Raw genomic sequence first — 19,956 nt, 5'->3', positions numbered from 1 at the left:
AAGGACACACTGGTATGAGTATATTTCCATTTATTTTGTTGTATACTGAGGAATACTTTGAGTTCAAGTGTTAGCTTAGTTATTTTGATATTTTTCCCAGTCATTTATTCTTGAGTGAACTTCATAATTTCATACGGCACCCTAGATGTTTTGCCTGTCTTTTAGCAGACTTCATATTCACCCCTGTTGCCTAGGAAAGCCTTCATAGACTGCAGTAGGTACCCCTATTTCTCATACATCCCACCAAAGTACTATGTATTTCCTGTATCATGCCCTTCATTGTGATTTAATATAACTGATTATTTGAACATCTCCTTCATTAGATTCTAAAGTTAAAGGAAGCAATCAATCATCATATCACCAGTACCTCAAAAGAGGTAGAATATACATTGAATTTTTTCATATCATTTAAGGCTCTAGCTCTTATTCATATAAACCAGGTAGTTTACTCAAAACAGTTTTTCTTTGCACATTGACTCCAATGTTCCTCATAATTTTTGCACAATTTTTATGAGAATCTGTTTCTTTTTCTGTTTTTGATTTGTCCAGTCTAGAAAGAGAAGTAGTTGGAACTCTTGGGACACACTACTATCTACTTAGGTATACTAAAATACTCCTCTCAGATTTTAATTTCGAAAGCCAGTGGATATTCTGGGTCCTGACAATCAATTGTCAATTATAACTTTGCTGGACTGAGGAGAAATATCCTAAGACGGTCACCTCATAATCTGATTAGACCAGAAAGAATAAGCATTATATGACATCAGGTACTCTGTACCTTGAAAAGGGGGAAAGCTTGCATTAAAACTGCTACATCCTGTCTTTGCATCTCCTTACCACTTTTTCTACTACTTTGAGTCACCTCAAAACAAAGCATGATAAAACAGTTGAATTTTTCTATTTATATACCCTCGCAAGTTGTTTTAGGATTACAGTCCTTAAATATGTACAAAAAAGTAATTACAGGGACTTCCTGGTGGTCCAGTGGCTAAGAATCTGCCCTCCCAATGCAGGCAGCCAAGCTGATCCCGGATCAGGGAGCTACATCCCTCATGCTGAAAATAAGACCCAGCACAACCAAATAAATGAGTACACAAATAAATAAATGTTTTTTTAAAGTTAGCATTATTTCTAGTAATAGGTGGAGAAGTCAAACACCATGAATCTTTGAAGAAGGGGGAGACATAATAGGTATAAATAGAAATTTTCTACTGTTTTTCCATCTGACTCCACTCAATTGCCTCAGGACCCCTCTCACTTAACCATACTATGAGGGTATTAAGTGTGCATCAGAAAATGAGTGTGTGTGGATATGATCCAAATTGTTTTAGCAAATACAGTAACAAAGTGGGAAATGAATCATAAAGAGCAAGACTGGAGAAAGAAGAGACATCGCCCATTTCAGAACACAGGCTCTGGTCTTTCTTCCTTGTGTCTTTATTCTCAGATAACACAAGACCTTTTCTCTTACAACTGAAATCCTGATTGTGCTTCTTTCCCTGACACTAAAAGGAATCCCAACAACAAATCTACAATCAGACTCTTCAATCAAGAGTCTCTCGCTGTGACCACAGCTGGGGGTTCATTCCTATATCAATGGCTGAAGGAAACTGGACAAGAGTAAGTGAGTTTATCCTCATGAGTTTCTCTTCCTTACCTACTGAAATGCAGTCATTACTCTTCCTGACATTTCTATTCATCTACCTGGTCACTCTGCTGGGAAACAGCCTCATCATTCTGGTGACCTTGGCTGACCCCATGCTGCACAGCCCCATGTACTTCTTCCTCAGGAACTTGTCCTTCTTAGAGGTTGGCTTCAACCTAGTCATTGTGCCCAAGATGCTGGGGACCCTGATTGCCCAGGACACAGCCATCTCCTTTCTTGGCTCTGCCACTCAGATGTATTTCTCCTTCTTCTCTGGGGTGTCTGAATGCTTCCTCCTGGCCACCATGGCCTATGACCGCTATGTAGCCATCTGCAGTCCCTTGCACTACCCAGTCATCATGAACCCAAGGACATGTGCCAAACTGGCAGCTGTCTCCTGGTTTCCTGGCATTCCTGTAGCTACTGTGCAGACCACGTGGCTCTTCAGCTTTCCATTCTGTGGCATCAACAAGGTGAACCACTTCTGTGACAGCCCTCCTGTGCTGAGGCTGGTCTGTGCAGACACAGCACGGTTTGAGATCTATGCCATCATTGGAACCGTTCTGGTTGTCATGACGCCCTGCTTGCTGATCCTATGTTCCTACACTCGCATTGCTGCTGCCATCCTGAAGACTCCATCGGCTAAGGGGAAGCATAAAGCCTTCTCTACCTGCTCATCCCACCTCCTTGCTGTCTCCCTCTTCTATGTATCTTCAAGCCTCACCTACTTCCGTCCAAAGTCCAGTAATTCTCCTGAGAGCAAAAAAGTGCTATCACTGTCCTACACTATTGTAACTCCTATGTTGAACCCCATTATCTACAGCTTGAGAAATAATGAGGTGAAGAATGCCCTTGCTCGGACCTTCCACAAGGCTATGGGTGTCAGAAACTGCTTTCTGTAGACATTCTGAGGTGGAACTAAAGTTTATAAAGTGAAGAACAATCAATTCCATGTTTGGGATTCCTCTCTGCCTCTGTTTTCGTCTTTTCTGGAACAAAACCCAGCTGCTGAAATGGCTGTTGAAGTGAAGGGAAGGAGCACAGAGATATATTACACCTATCATTATTATGTGCCATTTTCCTTTGTTTGCCCAATATGGACTTAACATTCCTTATCTTACTGGTACAAATGCTATTTTGAAACTTCTACGACCAATATATTCTCAGTATTTGCTTTGCTAATGTGCACCAATGTGACATACACTGGGGACAGTGTGAAATTTCATCTAATGTGAACTTGGGGACGTAAGAGTCTTCTTGATACTTTACTTCGTGTTCTGCAAGACTGACTCCATCAGTAGAAATAAAGGCATAAATCCCCCATGCATTATTTGTCCCATTTCTTCATTTCATTTCACATACCTGAGGCAGTTTTGGCTTTAAATTTGTTTGTATTTAGCATGGTAGAGAAAAGTGGATCACTAATCCCCGCAACTATCCTTTCATAACTCCAATATCCATAATCACCTCCTTTCAGGCTATTTTTCTGAGATAGAATGCTCAGAGTTTCCGATTTTCACTCTTGTTCCATACTGAGGTTTTTAAGCTTTGTTGAAGTAATTCCAAATTTTCACAAACTTAATTTCAGGCATGGTGCTGCTTTCAAGGCTTGCAATGGATCCTAGCTGTTCCTATATGTCTTATTAACAACTGTTATGCTTTGCTTACTTTAGTGCCTTTTAATTTTCAACTTTTGTGTAAGTTGCTATGAAAGTACAAAAGACCATAAAACACAATTACTGCGTTCAGAAGTTTATCATTTCATCAACATTTGAAATTATGAAAGAAAAACTATGAACTCCTGAAATAATGAAATATTATACAACATAAAATGGCCTTGCCTGTGTTCATATTCCACTCTGCCATTTATATTTTGGGTGAATAGAGCAAAGTCAATAACTCTTCATACCTTTTTCCTCATCTGTAAAATTATGCAAATAATAATCATACCTATCCTATAGGTTTTTTAAGACTAGATATTAATAATGTATTTATGACATCCCATGCATATTGCAGATTCATATATAGGTTTCGGTTCTTAGCAATTACCTCCTCTGAATACCTTTATGAACTTCCTTCTAATAATCTCTGACAATTATAGACATATTGCATGCACATTTTTATAATTATTTTTATCACTTAATGTCATTACCGAGGTTAACAGATTAGGCACCCAACAAATTATTAGGATAGATAAAACAGGTTTTTTCTTATCTAAAAACAGGTAATTGTGGTTAACTTCCACATAGAGTTGGTATAAGGATTAAACTGGGTAATGAATATAAAGCTCCTGATACCAATCATAAACATTTATTCTCACACTGTGACAATTATTTGTAAGAATAATATTTGAGTGCTATAAAACATGTCACCATCTGTAAGTGCCATTACTTTATATGCTTTAGATGCTCCATAATTCATTGTTTCTTGTATTCCAGTATAAATGGTAATGTAGTGAACATTTTAATATTTTAAGTTTTTTTTTAAAGTCTTCTTCAGCTACCATATTGAGATAATATTCCAACAGTAGAATAGTGGGTCTAAGTCCCTGAAATTTTGTTTATTTTTCCTTTAATTTTTGATCTATTCCTGTGATTCAAGCATTGTGTTCGTTAGTATTTCCAGTGATAAATAGGCATAACTTTTAATGGCAAAGAGGACAATTCATTAAGTAACTATAATCAGCCAAAATGTGTAATCACCTGATAAGTGCTTCAAAATATGGAGGAAAAAATGGTAAAGGTGAAATGAAAAATAGATAAATCCATATACAGTGGGAGATTTCTATACTCATTTCTCATTAATGACTAGGACAAGTAGAAAGAAAATCAGTAAGAACATAAAACAATTGAGCAACACCAGAATAAACTAGTCCAAAATGATATTAAAAGACACCATACTACACTTCTCATACCAAGTTAGTGTCTACTTATCATTTAGGAGTAAACTCCAGTGTTTTCTATCAATCTCTCTTAGATTCCTCCAAGCAAATCCAAGTTCACTCTCCTTTGAACACATGTGGCATCTAGCATGTGTTAAGCTCAGTTAGCACTAAGTTAATAAGTTAGCACTGTTAAGCATTAAAGATATCACAATTGTATTTTTCATATGCATAGAGGACACAGTCAGGACAGTTCATCATTCATTCTTGTATTACTGAGGCCTAGTCCACTGCCTGGAATACAATGGGTACTTGGTTATTAAATCAATGATTAAATGTATAACTCCTAAATAGTTTCCCTAGCTCTGAAATGTGAATCCCAGGTTTGCAGCTAAATCCAAGATATCTCTGCTTGGGTGTCAAAGCATATATCTAGCACCATCCTCCCAGACAATTTCCAAATCTTAAAAACCTTTTTCTTTTTAATTCTCCCTCTTTTTGACCTCATCATTTGCTGACATTTTCTTTCATTTCATCAGTTGATATTCACAGACGGAATCTTGGTGTAACAGTAAACCAGGTGCTGCCCTCCCAGAGCTCCTGGTTGTGAGACAGACAAACACACAAACAGCTACAGAATTAAAAAGTGCCGTGCAGAGTGCAGTACCATGCTGTAATTCTGCACTTCAATAACAGCTATCACAGAAGAGCTCAACCAGTCTCCTAATCCTGCTCATTCTTCCCTGGCAAAAGTCTTCTTGCTCAAACACTGACTCAATTCACATTTTCATTGCCAATGCCATTATACACTATTATACTACACTAGCCAGGCCCTCATTTCTAAATTATTATCATGAGTCTCCCCAGTGTTCTCATTGCTTCTGGGCACTTCCCATTCCTGCTTTACACTCACTAATAAGTACTGAATTTACAAGGATGAGCAAAACAGAGTCCTTGCCTCAAGGACATTACAGTCCACTGGAGAGGAAAAGTATTAAAGAAAGAACTGCACAAATAATTATAATTACAAATTGAAATCATTACTATGAAGGAAAAGAATATTGCTCTGGAAAAAGAATAAAAGGAGAGAGTCATAATTTATAAGCATGATTCAGAGAAAACTTCACTGAGGAAGTAATATTTAGAGTGATATAAGAAAATCGTGCAGGAGTTAACCAAGTAAAAATAAAAAGGAAAAATACTCAAAGCAAAAGAATTAGTATAAAGATTCTAAATCAACGATTGCAGAAATAGTATTGTGGAATGATAATGATGTTGGCTCATCATATAGTCAACTGGAATGCTCTTTCCTCACCCTAATGGAAACTTTCAAGTCTCAGATCAGGTAGTATCTTGATGAAACTTGCCTAACATGACATTCACCTAGGTTTATCAAGTTTTTCATACTTAAACTTATTTCCTCTTCACAACAGGTATTGGGACATTGAGTAATTTTAGTATCTTTCTCTAGATCATAAGACTAAGAATTAATGGTGGAGGGATGAGATAAAACTAGAGTATTATTTCAAGTATTTTTATTAAAATTTTAATAAATGTACATGATAAAATTAAGTACAAAATAATATATAATCAAAAGATTTCCTTCTCAGGGTTCACCTCTGTGCTTTCCCACTTTTCTGCACCAAGGAAACAATTATCATTAATTCCTTGTGTATCTTCCTAGCAATTTACTATTTATATATTTTATATGTATATATGTATAATGTTAGTTCTATGAAATATATAATTCTATTTTATAATTTTTGTAATATTTATATCATGTCCTTTATTTGAAATAGCTTTTATTTCAAATAAAATTTTATCTTGGAGTTTATTCCACATTAACATAGTATATTCACAGAAAAATAATATTACAATGGGAAATCTATCACTTTTAATCCATCACCTATTGATGGAGTTAAAATAGTTTTGACATTATTTGTTAATAATTGTACTATACTAAGAAATAATTTAATCTTTCCTGTGGCCCAAAACTGTATGATTCTTAAAGCCTGAATCACCAGCTCTATCCTGTACTGCTCTCTAGACTTTTCAAAACCAGTGGCCTCAATTAACTTGATCAACCTTTGGACAAGGGCTTATATCGTCTGCTTATATGACAGCCTTAACAATGACTATCCTCCTATTAGCAAAAAGACAAAAAGATCCTATGATAGAGAAGTCCCTTCTTTCAGCAGTTTTCTCTTTCTTCCATCCTGAACTTGTGTATAGCAACTACTTAATCTTAAGTACTTACTTGTTTCTTTGTTCAGTGCCTGGATTTCTCCATTCAAATGTAAGCTTTAGGAGCACAGGGACTTTTTTTGTTGTTCATTTCTCTTTCTAAGGGTCTAGAAAAATGCCTGGCATGTAGTAATTAGTCAATATTTGTTGATGAACAAGTACTGGCTATTGGGAAGGTTGGAAGTTTATTATAACATGATATTCATGATATAGTAATACATATGTTATAATAGGGCTTCCCAGGTGGCTCAGTAGTAAAGAATCCACCTAGAATGTAGGAGACCCAGGTTTGATCCCTGGGTTGGGCAGATCTCTGGAGGAGCAAATGTAAACCCACTCCAGTATTCTTGCCTGGAAAATCTCAGAGACAGAGGAACCTGGTGGGCTACAGTCTGTGAAGTCGCAAAGAGTCAGATAGGACGTAGTGATGAGCACGCACACACACACGCACATGCTGTAATAGAATACATTAAAATCCTTTTTAATATATCCCATCCTGTCATATCAACCCTGTAAAATAAGCATGTTATCTTTGTCTTAGCAATATGGAAATGGAAACTCAAGAGAGTTTAATAACATTGCTAGGCATCACAAACCAGAGATTTCTAGTGCTGGGATTAAATTTAGGTCACTTAGAATCCAAAATGTTTATGCTTTCTCTATACAATATCACATTCCTAGAGAATGGTTTTCCTTTCTTGAACTTCATCCCATTGGCATTTGACATTCCTTAGGGTCCTGAAGTCAAGAAAGGTCATGTACCCTTGAGGAAGGGCAGGAAGAGGAGCTAAGCTGATACCAGAAACACCTGGGGGAAATGCAGGTGCCAGCCCTTCATCTGGCTCTGAGGACAAAAAAGGCACATCTGGGAACAGATCTCCTAAGTCAGGACTGGGAGCAGGGCCGGCCCATCTAGTCTGCTCACTCACCCCCGACACAGAGAAGGCTGCAGTGATCTGGCTTCAGGTCTGGTCGTCAATGGCTCATCCAGGAAAGGGAGCAGGACCTCCCTGGTACTTATTCTGGTTCTTCTGACAGCAGAGCCAGAGTTCGTCAAACTCTCAGGAGCCTGCGTGAAGCATAGGTATCAGGTAGAGCTGACCAAGGCAGGTCTCCCTACTGGGCACAGGTAAGGATCTCATCAAGGGCCAAATCAACCCAGGCCCATCTCAAGGTTCAGCTGCTCAACTAGACAAGGTTTGGTGGAATGCCAGAATTCTATTCCTGTGTCCATAGCAGAAAAATCATATCTGCTTTATGTCTCCCTGAGCCTTGATTTCCCCCTTTTTTTTTTTTTTTTTGTTAGAACGCAAGATCTGAGACCACAAGAAGATTCAGATTACCAAAGTTATTGTCCAACTGAGACTGCAAATCTTTCTGGTTCAGAAAAATTCCAGTCTCTGAAGCTTTGACAGGACGTACACCTTTTCCAACTCTGGACTTTCCTCTAATTAACTCAAGGAAGACTTGCCTCAGTGGAACATTCATGAGGCAGAGTGCACTATTCTTTAGCACAATTCTATGACTGCAGAAAGTCCAGAAAAGTGAGTTCCTCCTCCCGGGACAGTCAGTCAATGAATAACAGAAGGCCTAGAGTCTGACATACAAAGTGAAGTAAGCAAGAAAGAGAAAAGCAAATATTGTATATTAACGCATATATGTGGAATCTAGAATATGGTATAGATGAACTTATCTGCAAAGCAAAAATAGAGACACAGATGTAAAGAACAAACATATGGATACCAAGGGGGAAGGGGAATGGGATGGATTGGGAGACTGGGGTTAGCATATATATACCCCGATGTATAAAACACATGGCTAATAAGAACTAACTGTGTAGCACAGGGAACTCGATGCTCTGAGGTGACCTAAATGGGAAGGAAATGCAAGGAAGAGGGGATGGATGTGACCAATTCTCTTTGCTGCACAGCAGAAACTAACACAACATTGCAAAGCAACTATACGCCAATAAAAAATAAATAAGGAAAGAAAGAAGAACGTTCCTATGGAAGTTGTGGAGGGTCTGGCAAGGCGTCTGTGCATTGACCATGGACCAGAAGGTTCTGCAGTGTCTTCCATCAAGACAGTCTGCCATCTCTCCTGCCCAGCAGTTTCCAGAAATTCTATGGGAAAGCCAATAGTTCATTTCATCTCTACTCCCTCCTCCTTCCCGGTCCTTCTCCACCAGAACCACCATGTTTTGTCATGAAGTGAAACTTCTAGTGAAAGTCGCTTTCAGTAGAAGAATGTGAGTGGACATGAAATCTAATGAAAACTCAAGGAATGATGAACTTTCTGAAATTCTTGTAGTCATGTATTATAAATAGCTCAGTCTGGATTTTCATTGGGCTTGTTCTAAGTATTAAGCAGTTCCTTGTCTGAAAGGGTTTGCAAATTAAACTAGAAAATTCTGATTCAATAGATAATTAAAATAGAAAATTAAAGATAATTATTTTTAAAGCCAGGAATAACCCCATCTGGAAGGAGCACAGCGAAAACATACCTGAGTTTTAAAAAAGAGAAGGAAGAGGTCAGCAGGATAAAGGAGGCAGGTGTGCCAACAAGTGAAGTTTTGTGAAAAGATACAAAGCCAGACTGGCAAACTTCCAGCTAGCCTCCTGTTTTATATGGCCCATGGGCTAAAAATGGCTTTTAATTTTTAAAAATGATTTAAAAAATCAAAAGAAGAATAACAGTTCATGGCATCTGAAAATTATATGAAATTCAAATTTTGATAAATAAAATCAGTATCTAGATATGCTCATTTGTTTAGGTTTTGTATATATTTGTGTACCTGTTATTTCATGGGCTTCCCAGGTGGCGCTAGTGGTAGAGACCTGGACTTGATCCCTGGGTCGGGAAGATCCTCTGGAGAAGGGTGTGGCAACCCACTCCAGGATTCTTGCCTGGTGAATCCCAAGGACAGAGGAGCCTAGCAGGCTACAGGCCCTAGGGTTGCAAAGAGTCAGACACAACTGAGTGACTAAGCACAGCACATTATAATATAGATTCAGTGTTTTGTATGCGTGCATTAGTTTAGACGTTGTGTAGTTGCAATAGAGATCATATGGTCCATACCTAAAATATTTTGTCTGTCCTTTTATACAAAAAAGAATATCACCAACCTCTGTACAGAATCGTGAACGGAAGTAATTCATCCAATAAGTGCAAAAACGCTGATTATGAAAGACAAAAGGTGAGACCTAAAATGTATACTGTGTTCAAAATGTAGGCCTTGTTGAAAACCCGTGTTGCTTCTACTATTTTTTTTTCATTATGATTCTAATTTCAGGACCTGAGTTTTCCTGCTGTGCAAACAATTTACCAAATTCCTTAGCTAAGAAATTACTTAACCTCTCCAAACTTCAATTCATCCATTAGCAACATAGGGAGGAAAATAATAGCATCAAAATCAGACAGTTGTTGAACAGAAGACTATTAAAAAAGTAAAAATACTAGCCTAATTCTATTATATATTCAGCAAATAGTAACAGCATACAGTCATCATTTTCATTTTTATCATTATTGCTTTGCTGCTGTTATATAACAAAACTTAGCTCACTGTGGAGTGCTTGAATAATCAGAAACTAAAATTAGGAAGTAACTCATTCCCCACCACGTAAAGGTGATTTTTCCTAAAACTGGTATATTCTTTCAGTTGTTCTTCCTACTTTTTTCTTATTTACAAAGTTTGAATTTACATGTACACATTTATTCTTGTTTTTTAATTTTAATATTATGTCATGGATGTTATTCAATAGCATTTCTTCAAAAAAGACTTAGATGATTACATGATATTTTCTGAAGTCTTAGGTCATAATTGACCTAGTCAGTTATTCATTAGTGATTATTTCCAGTTCTGACACTATAGAGATACAACACTGAATATGTTTGTAAGTGAAATCTTTGTCTAAGGCTCTGATTATTGGTTTAAATTAGAAACACCGAGTTCTTGAGACGAAATGTATGAACACTTTAAGAGATTTCATTTAAATTTCCTAAATTGCTTTTCAGAAAAACTATATAATTTTTTACACAAAAATCAAAGATATTTTCTACCATACCACCTCCCGTATTAGCACTGAGCATTGTGATTATTTTTACTTTTCCAAGTTTGATGTGCAAAATTGAATTCTAGTGTTATTTATTGATTTGTCTAATTTGTATTTCTTTTTAGTTTTGGGAAAATAGAGTAATTTTATATGTTCATTTCTTATTGATATCTCTGGTGAATTGAATCTTCATTCCCTATGTTTCTGAGGGAGAGAGATCATTTTTAATTGAAGTATAGTTGATTTAAAAGGTTTTATTAGTTTCAGATGTACAGCATAGTGATTTATTTAGTACTTTTATAGATTATATTCCTTTTAAAGTCATTACAAGCTAATGGCTACAACTCAGTACTATATATCCTTGGTTCTTACCTATTTTATACATAGTAATTTTTTTTATTTTTTAAATGTTTATTTTATTTTTTTAAATTTATTTACTTAAATTGGAGGTGAATTACTTTACAATATTGTGGTGTGTTTTGCCACACATCGACAGGAATCAGCCATGGATGTACGTGTGTCCCACCATCCCGACCCTCCCCCACACCTCCCTCCCTACCCATCCCTTCTAGTTGTCCCAGAGCACCAGCTTTGAGTGCCCTGCTTCATGCATGGAAACTGGACTGGTCATTCTGTTTTACATATGGTAACATACATGTTTCAGTGCCATCCTCCCACATCATCCCACCCTTGCCTTCTCCCACATAGTCCAGAAGTCTGTTCTTTGCATCTGTGTCTCTTTTGCGGTCTTGCATATAGGGTCATCCTTACCGTCTTTCTAAATTCCATATATATAATCTATACTTTTATAGATTATATTCCATTCAAAGTCATTACAAGCTAATGGCTATAATTCTTAGACTATGTGATATACCCTTGTTTCTTACTTATTTTATACATAGTGATTTTGTATCTGTTAGTCTCATACCCTTAGTTGGCCCCTCCCTCTTCCCCCTCTCCTTAGTAACCACTAGTTTGTTTTCTATATCTGTGAGGTTGCTTCTTTTTTGTTATATTCACTGACTGAGTGAGTGAAGTCGCACAGTCGTGTCCGACTCTTTGCAACCCCATGGACTGTAGCCTATCAGGCTCTTCCATCCATGGGATTTTCCAGGCAAGAGCACTGGAGTGGATTGCCATTTCCTTCTCCAGGGGATCTTCCCGACCCAGGTATCGTACCCGGGTCTTCCACAGGGCAGGCAGATGATTATATTCACTAGTTTGTTTTATTTTTTTAGATTCCTTATATAGTAATATCATATAATATTTGTCCTTCTCTGACATGTCACTAATCACTGTGTTTTCTAGGTCCATGCACATGGTTTCAAATAGCAGAATTTCATTCTTTTTATGGCTGAGCAATACAGTCCATTATATATAGGTGTGTGTGTGTGTGCACAAATACTTTTGAATCAATGTTTTTATATTCTTAGGATATATACTCAACAGTGGGATTGCTGGGTCATACGGTAGTTCTCTTTTGAGTTTTTGAGTAACCTCCATCCTGTTTTCCATGGTGGCTACACGAATTTACATTCCCACCAACAGGGCACAAAGGCTCCTTTTTCTCCATATTCTTGCCAGCAAATTATTGTTATTTGTAGACCCTTGGATGATAGCTACTCTGCCAGGAATGAGGTGATATCACGCTATGGTTTTGATTTGCATTTATCTGTTTATTAGCCCAGGAATACCGGAGTGAGTAGCCTATCCCTTCTCCAGCAGATCTTCCCAACCCAGGAATTGAACCAGGGTCTCTTGCATTGCAGGGAGATTCTTTACCAACTGAACTATCAGGGAATCCCCCCAATTATTAGCCATGTTGAACATCTTTTCACATGCTCATTAGCCATCTGTACATTTTTGGGAAAAATTTGTCTATTCAGGCCTTCTGCTCAGTTTTTGATTGGGTTGTTTGGCTTTTTTGATACTGAATTGTACAAGCTGTTTATGTATTTTGGATGGTAACCCCTTGTTGGTCCTAATAACATTTGCAGGTATTTTCTTCCATTCTATGTGTTGTCCTTTTGTTTCGTTGGTGGTTACTTTCATTTTACAAGGGATTTAATGTTTACTAGGTCCCATTTATTTTTGCTTTTATTGATAACAGTTTTCCTTAATGCTCTTGTGACCCATCTGCAGACCAATAGACAGTTTTTATTATTTGTTAAATAATAATAATTTGTTGAATAATAATAATTTGTTTTATCTGTTACTACAGATAAAATTTCAAATTTATCATTGTGTTTTAAAATGTTAAGTGTTGTTTTGGGTAGCATGAATATTTCATTTTAATATTTGTGTTTGTTCAAATACAAAGATTACAATATTAAGATAAATAATATAGATACATGAAACAAAAAGAAAAAAGTTAAAACACTTATAACCACTACATTAATATTTTAACATTTAAATGAGTGCAATTGAGTTTTTCTATTTATGGATATGGACTTCCCTGATGGCGCTAAAGAATCTGCCTGCAATCCAGGAGACACAGATGTCGGTTCAATTCCTTGTCAGAAAGACCCCCTGGAGAAGGAACTGATAACCCACTCCAGTACTCTTGCCTGAAAAACACATGGACAGAGGAGCCTAGCAGGTTATAGTCCAAAGGGTTGCAAAAAGTCAGATACAACTGAGCACATATACACAGAGCACACATTTACGGGGGTAATTTATATTTTAAAATAAGTATCTTCACACTAAACATATTATTTTGTAACATACTCCATTCACGTATATGCCTCCATGTTATTAAATATTCTTTTATAACATAATTCTAAATTTCAGCTTAGAAATTCATAGCAGAGATATAACAATTTATTTAACCAACTTGCTGTTTTTATTCTTTTGGTTCATTTGTTTGCAACTACACTATCATAAATAAGGTTGAGAAAAACATTCAGGTAAACACAATTTTCACCCAGACAGTCTAAAGTTGCAGATAAGATATTGTTAGTTCAAAATGTCTTTGATTTATATTGGGAGATTTATTTGTCATTTCTTACCTATCATGTTTATTTCCCTTAATTTTTAACATAACTGAGTACTGCAATTGTTTAATCTTATTTTTAATTTTTACTTACTTTTTAGTAACCTTGAACATCTTCCCATGTTTTAGAGCCATTTTGATTTCAAATATATGATTATATTCTTCGCATGATTTTTTTCTTTTCCCAATGTCTTTTTTTTTAAGAATTTTTTTTATTGTGGCGAGAACACTTAACATGAGAACTTTTAAAAACATTTTAATTATACAATACAATTTGTTAACGATAGGCACATTAGATTTTTAAAAGTAATTCATCTGACAAAACTGAAACTTTATACCCTTTACACAGAAACTCCCCTTTTCTTCTTCCTTCAGTTCCCTGGATGTCAATATTCTACTCTTATAGTTTCAGGCCTTACATTTAAATCTTAATCCATTTAGCTTTAGCTTTTTGATTTGTGTAAGATAGTTTTGCGTTTTTGTGTGTAGCAGAAAAGGTCTTTTTGTTGTGGCTCTTGTGACTTTACTTTTTCATTTTTATTTGTTTTCTATCTGAATGGTTAAAGAAAAATTTCCCTATCCTCAAATTTAAAAGAAATATAGCACAAAGATAAGGACACACTGGTATGAGTATATTTCCATTTATTTTGTTGTATACTGAGGAATACTTTGAGTTCAAGTGTTAGCTTAGTTATTTTGATATTTTTCCCAGTCATTTATTCTTGAGTGAACTTCATAATTTCATACGGCACCCTAGATGTTTTGCCTGTCTTTTAGCAGACTTCATATTCACCCCTGTTGCCTAGGAAAGCCTTCATAGACTGCAGTAGGTACCCCTATTTCTCATACATCCCACCAAAGGTACTATGTATTTCCTGTATCATGCCCTTCATTGTGATTTAATATAACTGATTATTTGAACATCTCCTTCATTAGATTCTAAAGTTAAAGGAAGCAATCAATCATCATATCACCAGTACCTCAAAAGAGGTAGAATATATATTGAATTTTTTCATATCATTTAAGGCTCTAGCTCTTATTCATATAAACCAGGTAGTTTACTCAAAACAGTTTTTCTTTGCACATTGACTCCAATGTTCCTCATAATTTTTGCACAATTTTTATGAGAATCTGTTTCTTTTTCTGTTTTTGATTTGTCCAGTCTAGAAAGAGAAGTAGTTGGAACTCTTGGGACACACTACTATCTACTTAGGTATACTAAAATACTCCTCTCAGATTTTAATTTCGAAAGCCAGTGGATATTCTGGGTCCTGACAATCAATTGTCAATTATAACTTTGCTGGACTGAGGAGAAATATCCTAAGACGGTCACCTCATAATCTGATTAGACCAGAAAGAATAAGCATTATATGACATCAGGTACTCTGTACCTTGAAAAGGGGGAAAGCTTGCATTAAAACTGCTACATCCTGTCTTTGCATCTCCTTACCACTTTTTCTACTACTTTGAGTCACCTCAAAACAAAGCATGATAAAACAGTTGAATTTTTCTATTTATATACCCTCGCAAGTTGTTTTAGGATTACAGTCCTTAAATATGTACAAAAAAGTAATTACAGGGACTTCCTGGTGGTCCAGTGGCTAAGAATCTGCCCTCCCAATGCAGGCAGCCAAGCTGATCCCGGATCAGGGAGCTACATCCCTCATGCTGAAAATAAGACCCAGCACAACCAAATAAATGAGTACACAAATAAATAAATGTTTTTTTAAAGTTAGCATTATTTCTAGTAATAGGTGGAGAAGTCAAACACCATGAATCTTTGAAGAAGGGGGAGACATAATAGGTATAAATAGAAATTTTCTACTGTTTTTCCATCTGACTCCACTCAATTGCCTCAGGACCCCTCTCACTTAACCATACTATGAGGGTATTAAGTGTGCATCAGAAAATGAGTGTGTGTGGATATGATCCAAATTGTTTTAGCAAATACAGTAACAAAGTGGGAAATGAATCATAAAGAGCAAGACTGGAGAAAGAAGAGACATCGCCCATTTCAGAACACAGGCTCTGGTCTTTCTTCCTTGTGTCTTTATTCTCAGATAACACAAGACCTTTTCTCTTACAACTGAAATCCTGATTGTGCTTCTTTCCCTGACACTAAAAGGAATCCCAACAACAAATCTACAATCAGACTCTTCAATCAAGAGTCTCTCGCTGTGACCACAGCTGGGGGTTCATTCCTATATCAATGGCTGAAGGAAACTGGACAAGAGTAAGTGAGTTTATCCTCATGAGTTTCTCTTCCTTACCTACTGAAATGCAGTCATTACTCTTCCTGACATTTCTATTCATCTACCTGGTCACTCTGCTGGGAAACCGCCTCATCATTCTGGTGACCTTGGCTGACCCCATGCTGCACAGCCCCATGTACTTCTTCCTCAGGAACTTGTCCTTCTTAGAGGTTGGCTTCAACCTAGTCATTGTGCCCAAGATGCTGGGGACCCTGATTGCCCAGGACACAGCCATCTCCTTTCTTGGCTCTGCCACTCAGATGTATTTCTCCTTCTTCTCTGGGGTGTCTGAATGCTTCCTCCTGGCCACCATGGCCTATGACCGCTATGTAGCCATCTGCAGTCCCTTGCACTACCCAGTCATCATGAACCCAAGGACATGTGCCAAACTGGCAGCTGTCTCCTGGTTTCCAGGCATTCCCATGGCTACTGTGCAGACCACGTGGCTCTTCAGCTTTCCATTCTGTGGCATCAACAAGGTGAACCACTTCTTCTGTGACAGCCCTCCTGTGCTGAGGCTGGTCTGTGCAGACACAGCACGGTTTGAGATCTATGCCATCATTGGAACCATTCTGGTTGTCATGATGCCCTGCTTGCTGATCCTATGTTCCTACACTCGCATCGCTGCTGCCATCCTGAAGATTCCATCGGCTAAGGGGAAGCATAAAGCCTTCTCTACATGCTCCTCTCACCTGCTCGTCGTCTCCCTTTTCTATGTATCTTTAAGCCTCACCTACTTCCGACCTAAGTCCAATAATTCTCCTGAGAGCAAAAAAGTGCTATCACTGTGCTACACAGTTGTAACTCCCATGTTGAACCCCATTATCTACAGCTTGAGAAATAATGAGGTGAAGAATGCCCTTGGTCGGACCTTCCACAAGGCTATGTGTGTCAGACCTGCATTCTGTAGGCATTTTGAGGTGGAACTAAAGTTTATTAAGTGAGGAACAATCAGTTCCATGTTTGGGATTCCTCTCTCCATCTATCCACATCTCCACTAGGCCAAAAACCAGCTATTGAAAGGGCTGTTGAAAAGCATAGTGAAGAGAAAGCAATATAGAAATAGATTAGTCCTATCATCACACCTGCCTCTTGAGAAACCTATATGCAGATCAGGAAGCAACAGTTAGACGTCAAGGCTGTATACTGTCACCCTGCTTATTTAACTTATATGCAGAGTACATCACGAGAAATGTTGGGCTGGAAGAAACACAAGCTAGAATCAAGGTTGCCGGGAGAAATATCAATAACCTCAGTTATGCAGATGACACCACCCTTATGGCAGAAAGTGACGAGGAGCTAAAAAGCCTCTTGATGAAAGTGAAAGAGGAGAGTGAAAAAGTTGGCTTAAAGCTCAATATTCAGAAAACGAAGATCATGACATCTGGTCCCATCACTTCACAGGAAATATTTGGGGAAACAGTGGAAACAGTGTCAGACTTTATTTTGGGGGGCTCCAAAATCACTGCAGGTGGTGATTGCAGCCATGAAATTAAAAGACACTTACTCCTTGGAAGGAAAGTTATGACCAACCTAGATAGCATATTGAAAAGCAGAGACACTACTTTGCCAACAAAGGTCCGTCTAGTCAAGGCTATGGTTTTTCCTGTGGTCATGTGTGGATGTGAGAGTTGGGCTGTGAAGAAAGCTGAGCACTGAAGAACTGATGATTTTGAATTGTGGTTTTGGAGAAGACTCTTGAGAGTCCCTTGGACAGCAAGGAGATCCAACCAGTCCATTCTGAAGGAGATCAACCCTGGGATTTCTTTGGAGGGACTGATGCTAAAGCTGAAACTCCAGTACTTTGGCCACCTGATGCAAAGAATTGACTCGGGAAAAGACCTTGATGCTAGGAAAGATTGAAGGCTGGAGGAGAAGGGGATGACAGTGGATGAGATGGCTGGATGGCATCACTGACTCGATGGACATGAGTATGGGTAAACTCCGGGAGTTGGTGATGGACAGGGAGGCCTGGTGTGCTGCGATTCATGGGGTCACAAAGAGTCGGACATGACTGAGCAACTGAACTGAACTGAACTGAACTGATCATCACATCTATCAAATTCTTCTGCTTGCTTGTTATGCACTTATTTTTTTTTCTCATTTGACATTTTTGTGGCCAATACATTCCAGAGTAAAATACATGGCATATTTAATCTGTAAATTTGCGCCAAATTTGGGAGCAGTACGAAACTGTTTGAAATGTGAACTTGCAGACAGGAAGTTCTCTTGGCATTTATTGTGTTTAAGACAAATCTAACTCCATTTGATAGAAAAAAAAAGTTTATAATCCCTTAAGCACAAAATACTTCTCATTCATTCACTTCATTTTGCATGCCCCAAAGGCAGTATTGGCTCCTAAATTTGTTGGTATTTAGCATGGACAGAGAAAAGTATATCACTTATCCCTGTAACTATGCCTTTCAGTTCAGTTCAGTCACTCAGTTGCGTCCAACTCTTTGCGACCCCATGGACTGCAGCACACCAGGCTTCCCTGTCCATCACCAACTCCTGGACCTTACTCAAACTCATGTCCATCAGATCAATGATGCCATCCCACCATCTTATCTTCTGCTGGCCCCTTCTCCTCCAGCCTTCAATCTTTCCTAGCATCAGGGTCTTTTCCTGAGTCAGTTCTTTGTGTCAGGTGGCCATAGTATTGGAGTTTCAGCTTCAGTATCAGTCCTTCCAATGATTATTCCTTTATAACCCCAATATCCTCAACCAACTCTTTTCAGGCTATTTCTCCCAGGTAGAATGATTGGAATTTCCAATTTTCTGTCTGAGTTTTTTTCCAAGTTTGTAAGTATTGTTGAAGTTAATTTCAAATTTTCACAAATACAATTTCAGTCATGATGCTTTTTTCTTAAAGGCTTATAATGGATCCTATCTACTCCAATATAGGCCTTATTAACAACTGTTATGTTTTGCCTAAAAAGTGAAAGTGTTATTTGTTCAGTCTTGTACAACTCTTTGCAACCCAATGGACTGTAGCTTGCCAGGCTCCTCTGCCCATGGAATTCCCCAGGCAAGAATACTGGAGTGGATAGCCATTCCCTTGTCCATGGGATCTTCACAACCCAGGGACCAAACCCAGGTCTCCTGGATTGCAGGCAGATACTTTACTGTCTGAACCCCCAGGGAATCCTGGGGGTTTTGGCTAGTGCTTTTCAATTTTAAAAATTTGTGTTTGTTGATGTGAAAATACAAAAGACCATAAAACAGAATTACTGCCTTCAGAACTTTATAATTTAATCAACAATAAAAAATTATAAAAGAAAAACCATAAATCGCTAAAATAAGGGAAATTACTTTACATAAAGGGGCCTATATCATATTCTGTCATTTACTAGGTGGGTGACCATGTGAAAGTAAGTCAAATTCTTTATGCCTCTTTCCTCATCTGTAAAATGATGCATATAATAATAGTGTCTATATGATAGGTAAGTTTTTAAGAGTAAATATTACATATAAAGCACTAAGCATATTGTCGATCCAAATATAGGTATTTACTCTTAGCAAGTACCTTATCTGACTGAGTCCCTCATTTTATAGCTAAGGAAAGCAAGGTTCAAAGATATTTTATTACATATGCTTAAATAAAATTCAGATGCCTTGAATCTCAATTCTCTTTTTTTTAGTACCATGCCCTGCAGGCTACAGTCCATGGGGTCACAAGAGTCAGACATGACTTAGTGACTAAACCACTGCCACCACTGAATAGCTAAGTAAGCAAGTAATTAGCTCAGATTCAAAGTAAAAGAAAACTTTAAAAAATAAGAATGGGTGCTCACTTTGGCAACACATATAATAATATTAGAATGATACAGAGATTAGCATGGCCACTGCACAAGGATGACATGAAAATTCATGAAGCATTCCGTATTTTT

General features: G+C 37.5%; 2 protein-coding genes and 1 non-coding gene across 3 annotated transcripts; all 3 read left to right on the top strand.

Moving 5' to 3' along the window:
* The first annotated feature begins 1,587 nt into the window (after nucleotides 1–1,587).
* LOC138420575 (olfactory receptor 10A5-like) lies at nucleotides 1,588–2,547 on the top strand. Its single transcript, XM_069553864.1, has one exon. It carries the CDS (start codon nucleotides 1,597–1,599, stop codon nucleotides 2,545–2,547), a length of 951 nt encoding a protein of 316 aa, XP_069409965.1. The 5' UTR covers nucleotides 1,588–1,596.
* A 13,467-nt stretch (nucleotides 2,548–16,014) lies between these two features.
* Nucleotides 16,015–17,010, top strand: LOC138420142 (olfactory receptor 10A5-like). The gene has a single exon (XM_069553298.1). It carries the CDS (start codon nucleotides 16,024–16,026, stop codon nucleotides 17,008–17,010), a length of 987 nt encoding a protein of 328 aa, XP_069409399.1. The 5' UTR covers nucleotides 16,015–16,023.
* A 2,842-nt stretch (nucleotides 17,011–19,852) lies between these two features.
* LOC138421425 (U6 spliceosomal RNA) lies at nucleotides 19,853–19,956 on the top strand. Its single transcript, XR_011249503.1, has one exon. It is a non-coding gene; the product is annotated as a U6 spliceosomal RNA (small nuclear RNA).

This window comes from Ovis canadensis, chromosome 15 (genome assembly GCF_042477335.2).
Source record: "Ovis canadensis isolate MfBH-ARS-UI-01 breed Bighorn chromosome 15, ARS-UI_OviCan_v2, whole genome shotgun sequence".
NCBI lineage: Eukaryota > Metazoa > Chordata > Mammalia > Artiodactyla > Bovidae > Ovis > Ovis canadensis.
Note: the sequence above shows the minus strand (reverse complement) of the source record. Positions and strands in the feature narration are given on the sequence as shown.